The sequence below is a fragment of the Pituophis catenifer genome, unplaced genomic scaffold (genome assembly GCF_029215685.1).
Source record: "Pituophis catenifer annectens isolate HBS135680 unplaced genomic scaffold, rPitCat1.0.hap2 SCAF_3, whole genome shotgun sequence".
NCBI classification, from domain to species: domain Eukaryota; kingdom Metazoa; phylum Chordata; class Lepidosauria; order Squamata; family Colubridae; genus Pituophis; species Pituophis catenifer.
Window position 1 is genome coordinate 108,807,413 of NW_027256883.1, and position 12,758 is coordinate 108,820,170.

Sequence of the window (12,758 nt, forward strand, 5' to 3'; positions counted from 1 at the left end):
GAACTACACACTCTCACTAACGTACTAACATCCAATGGATTCCAAAGAAATAAGATCACCAACCTAATCCAAAAAGAAACCCCCACTAAAATCCAAGACAGAGAACAAGAAAACGGCAAAGCCCTCCTCCCATACATAAAAGGCACCACAGACAGAATAAGCAAAATCCTCCACAAACATATCATCAAGACAGCATTCTGCACAAACCAAAAAATATCCACCATCCTAAGGAACCCCAAAGACAAAATTGAGTTAGAAAATCAAGGAGTATATGAAATCCCATGCACCGCCTGCCCCACCACATACATCGGACAAACCAACAGACGAATAAGTGCACGCATAGAAGAACACAAGAACTCAGTCAGAAAAGAGGAACCAACTTCTTCCCTGCAACACCTTAAAGCCACAGGACATGATATTGACTTTAAAAAGACCAGAACTATCGCCAAAACTGAACACTTTAACAACAGAATAATCAGAGAAGCCATCGAGATAGAAAAATGCCCACACAGCATGAACAAACGAGACGATACCTCCCGCCTACCAGCCATTTGGAAACCTGCCCTTATTGACAAACGAGTCCCTAACACGACGAATGACACCAGACCCACACTCACGAGAGCCACACAGGATGTCACCACCACACATCCACGTAGAAAGCAGACTCAAACCCACACTGATAATGAGCCACGACCAAGGACCAGAAGCCAGACCGCAGCTGCATCATTAGCCACTTTAAACCCCTCCAATCCATACATGAAGCAGACTGACACCCACCATGAAGAGCTCGCACGGCCACAAACACGAAGCCAAACAACAACAACGCAGCTCACCAGCTCAAATCCCCCTGCAACTCAGACTAAGCTGAGCACAATCAAGCCCCCACCCAAACAGAACACACCCTCAGCCAATCAGAGCACAACCAACCCCCCATCCAATCAGAGCACAGCCAAGCCCCTAACCAATCAGAACACACCTCCACCCAATCAGAACACAGCCAAGTTCCCACCCAATCAGCTCACACCCCCACTAGCAGTTAAAAGGAAGAGACAGCTGCAATCTTACATTGCTCCTGGAAGCACGAAGCCGAGAACACCAGCCTGAAGATGACGAATGAGACTTCGTCGAAATGTCGCCAAGACACTTCCAATTTTACATGGGAGAAGACCCGAATAACCAAAGACCTACAGATAGATAGATAGATAGATAGATAGATAGATAGATAGATAGATAGATATAGATATAGATATATATAGATATATATATATATATAGATATAGATATAGATATATATAATGATAGTGTGTAAAATTGAATGGGATTGAATTGATTGTGATATGTGTGGCTGGCCAGCAAAGTGAATAGACTTGTGCTTGAGGCTGTGGGAGATGTTGAGATGATTGTAATGGTTGGTTTGCATGAAGTGGGATTTTTTTGTATGTGAAATTGGTTTAAACAAGAAGTCTGATTGCAGTGCAAATGTGAATGCCTGTGTGTTGATAATGTGAGAAATTAGAGAGAAATGCAGAGGGTTGTGTTGTTGAAAGGAGAGGCGAAAGGAAGATGAGAATTCTATGCAGTTTAAACATTTTTTCCCCCTGTATTTCCTTCCCCCCCCCTTCCTTTGGAAGAAAGAAGCAGGAAAAGGGTGGGCTGCGGACAGCACCTCTCTCTCTGCTGAATGAGGAGAGAAAGGAGGGGGAAGTGGGTGATCGGCTAATGCGGTTTTGCTGCTGGTCTCTTTAATTTGCATATGAAAGCTTTTCTGCTCTGAATACAATTTTGATTTTATTTTTTTCTGGAAATTTTTGAGGTTTAAAACACTTAATTAATCCTATATAAAAGAAATGATTTTGAAAGATTTTTTAAATCTGACTTGCATTTTACTAAAGGCAGAGAATTGAAGCTAAAGTTTGATCCAAATATATTTCAGAGCATTGATCTAAAGTACCTCATTTAGATTGTTTGTTTTATTTTTAATGTCCTTATGTCTGTGTGCATTTTGAATGCTTAGGTGCTCCATCATATAGCATTGTTGTTTGCTTGTTTGTTTGCTAGCAGCACAAGTTACTGCCCTTTTAGGAATTGTTACAGAGATGAGTTAGAAATTACAATATGTAGTAAGAGAGAGTCAGTGGCATTTTTGTCTAAAATGTTAGATTCTGCCTCAAGAGTATGCTTGTTTTTGTTTGAATCCAGTTCAGTTTACAAGGAGATTTAGAAGGACGATCAGATATTGGTGCGGAGAAAGGGTTAATTTTTTATAGATGGGAAAAGAAAGTGGTAGCAGGTAAGAGAAGACATTTAAGTAAGTTGGTTTGCACAGACTTGTGCTGACAGCGGTAGGAGAATTGAATGTTTTGTAAGAAGAAGGAGTTAGAGAAAGTAGAATTGATGGAAGGGACAAGGTATGTGATGTGTTTTTGGAAAGTTATGGAGGTTGGAAGAAAGAAATGTGGAAGTGGTAAGAAGTAGAAGAGAAGTGGTGTTTTTAGTTGACAGAGATCAGATTAAGTGAACAAAGCATTTGAATACACTTAATCAGTGAAGGGAGTGTTGGAAGATTTGAGAAGCTCAATATTAAAAGAGCAGGGAAATTCCCCTAAAGAAAATAAGCAGAAACTCAGGCAGAGTTCAGCCCCCACCTTTACCAATGGGCCATTAAGAAGCTGAGACGGCCGCCTTATTTTCCACAACAAAGGAAGAATAAAAGATGTGTTTGTTTCTTGCTTGCCTTACTAGGAACAATAAACTGATTCCAGGAGTTTTGAATTCAGGAAGGGAAAGCTCTGACTTTCAGCAATCCTTAAAGGGAAAGACTCCCCCCCCCCCCCGACAGGAGTAGTAAAAATCACTCCTGATAGAAAGGAGGGGTGGCGTCTCCGCCTCTATCTATAAACAAGCAAGAATTAAGATAATTCTATGCAAAATTAATTGAATCTGGACCTTGGAGTTTGAAATGGGAGGGACATGAAAGAGGAAGCCTTGAAAATTTGAAACAAGCTTTAACCAAGGCTCCTGTATTAAGTTTACCAAATTTGGAAAAGCCATTCAATCTCTTTGTAATCATAGAAAATTGAATTGCACAAGAGGTGTTGGCTCAGAAAGTAGGAAATTGACCTTTGGGGGAGCCCTTATTGTAAGCACCCCACATCAAGTCAGAACCATCCTTCAGCGGTGGTTACCTGATTCAAGATTCTAAACAAAAATGAAACAATTTTAATGCAGCAGACAGATTTGATTTTAACTACAGATCACAATTTGAATCAAGCACAGTTCTTAACCAACACCATGTTGGAAGAAACATCCTTCTAGGTTCTGCTCCAAGTGGGGAAAAAGACACTGGAGACATGGAGACTGCTTGGAAAGATGGTTTAATGGTGGACAGGATCACATGGCTTGAGTTCCTGAACAGAAAAGGGGCAGATACAGTAAATCCTCAGGTTTTTATGCTCTCTCTGGCTCTGCATTTCTTGGGGCCCAGAAAGAGTATCCTGATTGATTGTCAGACTCCCAGGGGGTGGGGGTCTTAGCTAGCCTGGCTGGCTGATGGTCACATGTGCTTCCCAGGTCACATTTGGTGAGTTTCTGCTGCTTTTGTGTAGAGGGCTAATCCTATCTTTGTTGGATCTTTGGCAATTCCCACTATGGCTCTGCCTGAAGGAGGCAGATCTTTGTTATGTAGAATAGACTGGCCCAGGCCTTAATGGCCCATTGACAAAGGGTGGGGGGCAGGAAGGTGGGAGCTGCGTTGTCTGTAAAATATGCTTTTCCATTTCTCATCCAGGGAAATATAATATTCTGCCTTTTTCATATTTCCTAAAATATTTCACTCTTCCAGGAAAGGGGTGGGTGCTAACTTCCTACAATCCCTACTTTTTTTTTCAAAACATGAGTTTTGAAACAAGTTCTTGGCAAAAGATTAAAGTTGATCAGGTCAAGGAGGCTTGATGGGTGCTTTTAATTGTTCTGATGCAAAGGGGGAAGGCATTGTTAGGGGCAACAGAAAAGGATTCCTTCAGTGGCTCCTGAAAGCTTTCAACCATGAAGGTCTAGCAGCCAGGAGAAAAGTATTGCAGGAGAAAAGAATTTTACAGTATCCAATTTTCCATGCCAATTAATTTCAGACTTCGGATATTACTTTCTGTGAGCTTCCAGTCAGGTTTTAAGCAAGCACATGTCCCAAAATTTTTCACAGCCATGATTTTCCTTTAAATTACAGGCTGCCCATTTCATGAGTTGGTTACTGAACCTGCCCTAGCTCTTACTTTATTTCATCCAGGATTTGTGAGTCCAAATTGAGGTTAGCCAGTGTACAATAGCCATTCTTTTTTTCTTTTTTTCTTTTTTTTTTGGTGTTACACATAATGAGCCCTGGGATTTCTACTCATGAGACCACCAGTGCAATATATCTTCCTTTACTGGGCAACTGAGCAGCATCATTTGTGAGTCACAGTCAGGGCTTGGGTTTTGGATATCACTTTTTCTGTTATCTCTTCAAGTAAGGGAATTGCTTGAGGGGGATTGCCCCCTCCCCCATGGAATTAACAGGGAGATATGACTCCTTGGGCTTTTAGTGCCACAGAGCAAAAATGAACCTAGGAGAAGCTTTGTGTGGAGGTAAGTGAAGGGAATAGTTTCAGTCTAATTCTGAATGGTGTGTCTCTCTGTGTGTGCATGTGTATGCAGCTACTTTTACAATACAGGCAATACAAACATTTTGGACATATTTCTCCTCCCCACCAGACAGAAATCTAGAGTGTACATAACTTGCTGTGGCAATTACTCCCAAATACAATTCTTACAATAAACTGATTACAATATAAATGAGACAAGAAAGAAAACCTTACAATGAATTTCCACCCTCCCCCCATAGTCTTTCCAGCTGTCTTCTGAGGATTGAAAAGAGTCTTTTGGTCTTTACTTGTACATCTCAGGGTCTTTTCTTTCATGTCTTCTGGTAGAATGCTTGGTGGTAAGGCTGGTCAGTCAGGCTTGGGAAGGTCTGCTCCACTCTGGTTGCTGTGCTGACTTTCAGTGGAGACTGGATTCAAACCCAATTTCTGGTTCAAACCAATGGAAGGTCTATGTGTCTTCTTCCCCCCTGTTTGAAGGACCAATTCTCAGAGATAAACAAAAGGACCCTTCACTAGAAGTCCCATTGCAACCACTGGCAGGAATATTTGTGGCAGGGACTCTGGGGGTCTGGACTAATGACAACTACCATAAGATCCATGCTTTCTCCATGAACATAGGAGGTATGTGTGTATTCCTGGGAAAAGACTGTTGTTTCTATATGAATAAATCAAGGACGGTCAGAGAAATTGCCAAAGAATTGCAGGATAGGGCATCCAAGATAAGTCAGAGGTTACAAACTACTGACGTGTGGTTTTCTTGGTTGCCTGGATCCGGGTGGATTAATATGGCTGTGGCAGGCGTAGCTTTTATTCCTTGTGCAATCCCTATGCTGAAACATCTATCAATAAGAGCAGTAAAGGAAATTCAAGTTGAGAAGGAACTAGGTTTGACAGAACATTTTCTTAATCAACTTGTTATTTGCCTTTATTACTTATATTTTGTTAGAACTTATATATTGTAGATTTGTTTATTGGAACCTTGTATACTCAGTTGTTACACTTATAATAGAGTAGTGGAAGTTTATGCATAGAAAAACTTCCAGAGGGGGGAATAATATAGGTAGGTAAATGCGGGTCCAGCTGGATGATCACTGAAGGGCCCTCTTTAAGAAAGGAAATGTGCTTGTTTGAGGGAAGCCAGTTGAAAGGAGAGAATTCCTTTGAAGTAGAAACATTCAGAGGGGCCCCTCAGTTGTCAGAGATAAGAGACATTTGGTGATATACAGAATGAAGGTTAAAGAGATCAAGTATGACCACATGTAATATTAACAAGAGATAATTTGAATCTATGCTTCTGTAATTGGCAAAAAGAATTATGACTGTTGGCAAAGAATAAAATGAAACGGTAATTGGGAAGTGTCAATTAAAAATGACAAATGTATATGATCACATAAACTGCTGAGTTAACAGAATCCTTTGTCTAGAAGGGTATAAAAACCATTGTACCTAATTTCTGTCTTTGTTCAACGCTTCATGTACAGAGCTTTGAACCTATTGCACAATATACATTGTCTCTGATTAACCCTGAAAGTTGTGTTGGTCTTATTAAATCCACAACAAGTTAATTGCAATAGCATTGAGATTCATATACCACTCCGTTATGGTTTACAGCCCTTTCTAAGGAGTTTACAGAGTCAGCATATTGCCCCCAACAATCTTCTAGGTCCTTATTTTACCAACCTTGGAAGGATGGAAGGCTAAGTCAACCTTGAGCCGGTCAGGATCAAACTGGCCGTGGACAGAGTTAGTCTGTCATACTCAATTCTAATCACTGTGCCACCATGGCTCTCTAAGCAACTTTAACCAAGAGCCTTGGTAGTACAGTGGTCTAAAGCACCCTGTTATTAAGACCAGCTGCCTGCAATTACTGCAGGTTCGAATCTCACCAGGCTCAAGGTTGACTCAGCCTTCCATCCTTTCTAAGGTAGGTAAATTGAGGACCCAGTTTGTGGGGGCAATAAGCTGACTTTGTATAAATATATACAAAAGGATGAAGGCTATTGCTTAGCGCATTGTAAGCCGCCCTGAGTCTCCGGAGAAGGGCGGCATATAAATCAAATTAAAAAAAAAAATAAAAAATAAAAAATAAGAAAAATAAAAAAAAAAACTTTATGCTGCTTGTTTACAGGAAATTCTGAAGAATTCTGGCTGGCCATTTGAATACATTGTTTTGGCTCACTAAAAGCGTTATTCCAATGTCAAGGCTGGATTTTTTTTTATGGTCAATGCAATGCTATTTTTGTGAAGTTAAAATTATGTGGCTTTGAACTACAGATTGTCTTCGACTTACGACTACAACTTAGCCCAAACTTTCTGTTACTAAATGAGAGTTAAGTGAATTTTGCACCAGTTTATAATCTTTCTTGCCACAGTCATTACGTGAATCACTACAGTTGCTAATTTAGTAACCCAGTTGTTAAGTGGCTTTCTCATTGACTTTGCTTGTCATAAGGTCTAAAAGGTGATCGCATGACCCTAGGACACTGCAACTGTCATAAGTATGAATCATTTGCCAAGTTCTGAATTTTAATAATGTGGCCATGGGAATGCTGCAACAATGTGAAAAATGGTTATAAGTCACTTTTTTTCAGTGCTGTTGTAACTTTGAATGGTCTCTAAATGAATGGTTGTCGAGGTCTACCTGTACTATACATTTTTGGTATAAAGTGTACTTTGGAAAGGCATTTAAATTGGAGGGAATGGGAAGTTGTATTCCGTTTTAACTATTATAATTATATCTGCTAAAAAATGTGAACTCTCATGCTCATGAGGATGAGATCACAAGTAACTGGGCGATCCCAATTAGATGGTGTAAATCTCCTTACCTCTTTTGCCGAGACGCTTAATTGCTAGAACTATCAGACCCCCAGAGATCATTAAAACAACAAGGGATGCTGTGACTCCACCAGTATAGAGCAAAACTTGCTTTAGGTAAATGGCAGCGTTTTCTGAAATTCAATATATTAGAAACGAAATAAGTCAACTAGAAAGTACATTCTTCTCTTATAAGACTCCAATATCCTAATATTGGCTCTGCAGCTCTACAGATCTCCATCCATTTACATCAGAACTAAACGCCCTTGACCTCAGACTCTGAACAAAATCTCACGTACTTTGTACACTTGGAAGTAACATTATGAGGAAATGTGCCAAGCTAAACTTTCTTAGAAAATGGGGAGGATATGAGTTTTTAAAAAATCCTCAACATTCCTTTATGAGTCATTTTAGAGAAATAAATATTACAGCAAAATAATGATTTTAAACATATTACCGTAATTAGTGCTTTCTAAGTTATTCTTTGCAATTACTATGTCAAAAGAAACATGTTAAGTTCTTATAAATTAAATATTTCAGTTTTGAAATGTTGTCTAGGTGCTTCATTATATTTCTAAGATAGGAGGACACAATAACAACAGCTGTAAAGCATAGAGACTTATGAAAATTACTTTTTCTCTGAAAAAAAATTAGAGTAAATCAGCAGAGGGCAGCACTAATACACACTTCTTTGGCAAAAGTCCTACCCTACTCTCTATAGAACTGTTTTGCAACTGTTTTTCGAAAATGGAGCAGATGATTGCAATTTGCATAGAAAGAGATCATGGTACCTTGACAAACAGGCATCTCAGCAGACCACCGGCCATCAGGTTGGCATTGCATCCTACTCGTTCCATTGAGAATGAAGCCCTCAGTGCAGTAGAAGTGACATGTGGAGCTGTAGCTGAAGTGGCCCCAGGGGTGGGAGCAGTTCTTTTTCATGTTCTCTGTCTCTTGAAGGGGGGAACACTTTATGGCTGTAGGGCAGGCAGGAATTAAAATTAAGAAAAGTACATCACAGGATCTTTTAGAACTGGACAAAGGCTGATCAAAGAATCACATTGTGAAGAAAGGTCACAATATTGGTTGTAGTGATAGTGATGTTGGAATTAGAAAAAGAGTAATGGGTACATGATGTTTGTATGTGCAGGAGCATCTAAATGTGTGGGGGAGGGGCGGGGAGAATTACTGCTGCTGAAAACTTGGTGTACAGACTTTGGATTCTATTATTGAAAGAGAGAATAATTCTCCCTCCTGTGTACTACTGAATTCCAAGGTCATCCTATGACCCTGACTGCTGGCAGATTCAGGATGAACAAGTGGATGGGTGGATATGTATTTCAGGAAACAATGCCACCAATTCCTTCAAATTGCACTTGGCTGGGTCCAGGGACCACCACTTGCAACCACAGAGCCTAAGGTATTCCTATCATGTTAATGTCCAGTTGATCAAATATAGGAACAGACTGCTGGGTGGTAGCAGCATTTAGCTTGATCCAGGAAGCCTCTTTTTACGGTTTTACCTGAACATACATGTACCCGTAATTAGGCAAGCTTCTTGGAAAGGGCATTTTATAGTTGGGATATTATTGCAAAAAAAAAACCCCTCTCAATACTTCTTCAGTGTTGTCCAACCTACCCAGGATTGGGAACGTACTGAAGGAGGGTTTTTGCAGATGGTCTTACTGCAAGGTGAAGTTAAAAAGGGTTAGATGCTCCTTCACAATTAAAATAGGAGGAGATCCACGTTGTTATATGGTGGCAAAAAAATCAGAAGTCTGATAGCACCTTTCTCATGGACTACAGCTCTTTTTATCAGATGCACAAAGACTGATGTAGGATTTAAACTGAATGAAGCTTTTCTAAAATAGTCATTTTGAGGTCTGCTATTCTTAGAATCATTGAGCGAGAAAGTGTTGTACTCACAGACATCAAAAAGTTTCAGCCATTTTCAGAATGGGTTGTTAACTTTAGATTTTTAATACAGTACAACAATGATGAATTGCCTGTAACCTGTTTTATGTATAATCTGTCTTCCTTTCGCCCATCCCAAACTTAGCCCAGTTTAAATCCTACATCTGTCTGGCCACTTTGTGTTTCTGCTGAATAAGCTTGAGCTCACAAAATCATGTGGCTATTAATAATATTTGTTAATTGGAAAAGGTACTACCAGGCTCCTGGTTTTTTCCTTCACAGTTACGCACATTACAGCCACGTGGCATAAAACCAAGAAGGAGCAGAAGTCTTCCATAAATCACAGGAAGTGGAATAGGAAACCATTTTAATATATTTTGTTCATGTACGTTCATTTATTAAATAATTTCTCCAATAGAAGAGAATATATGTAGTTGAACTGTGGAATTCTTTAAGCTCTCTGAGCTTAGTTGTTTGCTTGCAGATGTTTCCCTCCTGCATTTCAAGCAGTGTATAGCACTCAATGTGGTAAGTTATCTGACCTTCACAAGATGGTGCAAATCCTGTCCAGTCTCCTGTAGCTGTACAGTTCACCCTTTTGGATCCAATTCTTTTAAAACCCATATCACAGGAGAAGACACAACTGGAGTCATATGTGAAGTTTCCATAAGATTGAGAGCATTTGAGCTGTCCATTCTTTGGAGCCTGCAATTCAGGGCACTTGAGAGCTGGCAAAAAAACAAATTGAAACCTTTAGGAGAAAGATCTACAAATGTTGCAGAAAGAGGCAGGAGGAAGAAAATGTTAAGCAATTAATAGTTACAGCCTCAAACCCTGACAGTTTCAACTTCAAACTGTTTACTGTGGACTTCACTCCTTTCTTAAGAGGTCCATAAAGGGGTCGTGCATAAGTGCACCAGCATGCCTACCGTCCCTGTCTTACTGTCCCCATTTATTTGTATTTACTTCCTTTGTTTATGTTTATGTTCATACATATACTTGTTATCTTGTAAATGTTTGACAAAATAAATAAATAAAATAAATAACAGAAAGAGCGAATGAAGGAGAAGCCTTTAGCGACTGATGAGCTACTGCATGTTAAATTAACAAACTAGAAACATCTGGGAATATTAGACGCTAGGCCAAAAAAAACAACAGCTTTAAGCTTGTATGAAACTTTCTCATTTATTTTAAGCTTTTTAAATTATTTGCATCATTTCTGCAGAAAGTTCATATTCTACCTATCATTTATCACTGGAATATATTTAATTTGATTTTAGAAGAGCACTGCTTCTTCGATGCTAAATGCTTAAGTCTCAATTAGTATATCTGTAGCTTATTTACCAGGATTGTTCCTTTAAGAGAGAGAGGGAAAAAAAACAATAAATGAAAAATAAATGTTGTGATCTGCATAGAGCATTTGCATATGTGCTATGGTATATTACTTCATATTGTATTTTGATTTTGATTATTTTACTATGTCAGGCACCCAGAGTCACTGGGAATTGAGTGGCTTCTAAATCCAATAAACGAAAATAAAAATGCTGTTGTATATGCTTGTAATAAACTAAACATACAGAAAATATTTCTGTTGTTAAGATGTGGAAAGGTATCAAATTTGTTATTTCTGCTGCTTGTTTGGAATTATAAACCAAGAAGCTTACTCAAACAGGCAGTGTGCTGTAAGAGTAAACTACCGGTATGTTATGTATCTTTATATCTGTCATATAATGGCTACAAAAATAAACCAAAGGCATTCTATAAATCAGGAAAATTGACTTGTTGAAAATTAAATACTTCTTTCATTTTTTTTGCAATCCTCAAAAGAATATATTTTTCATCTTCTGAAGCTCCTATGACTTTACCAGCTCTAAGGCTACATTCAATTTGGAGATGAACCACCATGATAGAGATGAAGAATTTCTAGCCTTCAACCCACATTTTTTCCTAAAACCTACCTTCACAGATGGGTGTCTCTCCAGTCCAGTTTCCCTGATCTGTGCAATTCAGCTTCTCTGATCCAGCTAATTCAAACCCAGAGTTGCAGGAGAAGGTGCAGCTGGAGTAATATGCAAAATGTCCATAAGGATTAAAGCAATTTTCTTTGCCATTCTCTGGGTTTTTCAGGGGTGGGCATTGAACAGCTAAAACAGGTACAAGTACAAATTAAAATAAACTATATCATCTTGGATGAATCAAATAATGCATATCATTCAATTATGTTCTCACAGGTTCCATACTGTAAAAAGGCAGTTATGCTACTTTCTGCTCCTGTCTTTTATCAACAATAAGTGTTTTTGAAATCACACTTTAATAGAGTCAGGTTTTTTTTTTTGAAGATACAGCATTGCAGACTTATTGTATTTTAACTATTTTTATTAATTTGCAAGTTGAGTAGAAGGAAATTTAGACTAATTATTAAAGTTATATCACCTCTTCTGAAAGTAAGCCCAGTACAGTGTTTGAAGGCTCACAAAGCTAGCTAATGCTTCCCAGTCAGGTGGTCAATTATCATCTTTGTGTGTGTATACAGTATGTGTGCGTTCCATCAAATGAATTATTTCATCTCTCACCTAGATAGATGACAATTGATTCAATCACTAGACGGCAACTAGCTGTTAAAGCCACTAAGACATGCACACTATAAGAGGTGGAATGTTGTTGAAGTGGGACCTCCTCCTTTCCTCCCAAAGCATTCAATGAAAATGGGAAAGAAAATTGGCTCATAAATTCCATGGATTTCATTGTCTATGCATTAATGCTTCTGGCATGGAAATAGAATAAACTTGATCTCTTAGCATAGAAGAGCAAATATGATGTGGTGGACATAATGAAGACTGGCTAGGCTGACTACTCAAATAAACTTTGAAGATATTATTTATTGAAAGGAACTGATACCAAGTCTTTAAAGGCTTAATAGATTAAAACCAACAATTCAGTTATAATTCAAACTGAATCAGTAATAACACCAACGCCTGTAGTATGGGAGTTAAATGCTCCCAGCATTTGGAGATTAACAAGTGGGCTGCTGCATTCAGGATCAGATATAATTTATAAGTGGTCTTTAAAGACAGCCCCAAGTAAAGCACACTGAGGTAGTCTGTACAAGTGGTGATGAGGGCATAATTTACTGCACCTAAGTCCTCCTGTACCATGTAAGATACAGGAGATGATGCTCCAGTTATAGCTAGGCAAAATCCTTCTAGACAAGAGTTTACATCTCCACCTCATGCACCTGCCTATAAGACCAGAAGAATCCCCAAACTCAGAAGCTATTATTTCACAGGTGGCACCTGCCCATCCAGAGGTACCACTGGGATTGGTGGAGAAGCCAATGTACAAACAGCAACTCTGTCTTGCTTCCATTCAACTTTAGCCCATTTACTCCCATCC

General features: G+C 39.0%; 1 protein-coding gene across 1 annotated transcript in view; it reads right to left on the reverse strand.

Annotated features, from left to right (window-relative positions):
* Positions 1 to 12,758, reverse strand: part of LOC139313766 (P-selectin-like) — a 43,403-nt gene that overhangs the window by 7,341 nt on the left and 23,304 nt on the right. Inside the window, 4 exon segments of the mRNA XM_070939212.1 lie at positions 7,463 to 7,585; positions 8,243 to 8,428; positions 9,908 to 10,093; positions 11,324 to 11,509. Of these exon segments, the coding sequence (XP_070795313.1) occupies positions 7,463 to 7,585; positions 8,243 to 8,428; positions 9,908 to 10,093; positions 11,324 to 11,509 (681 nt within the window).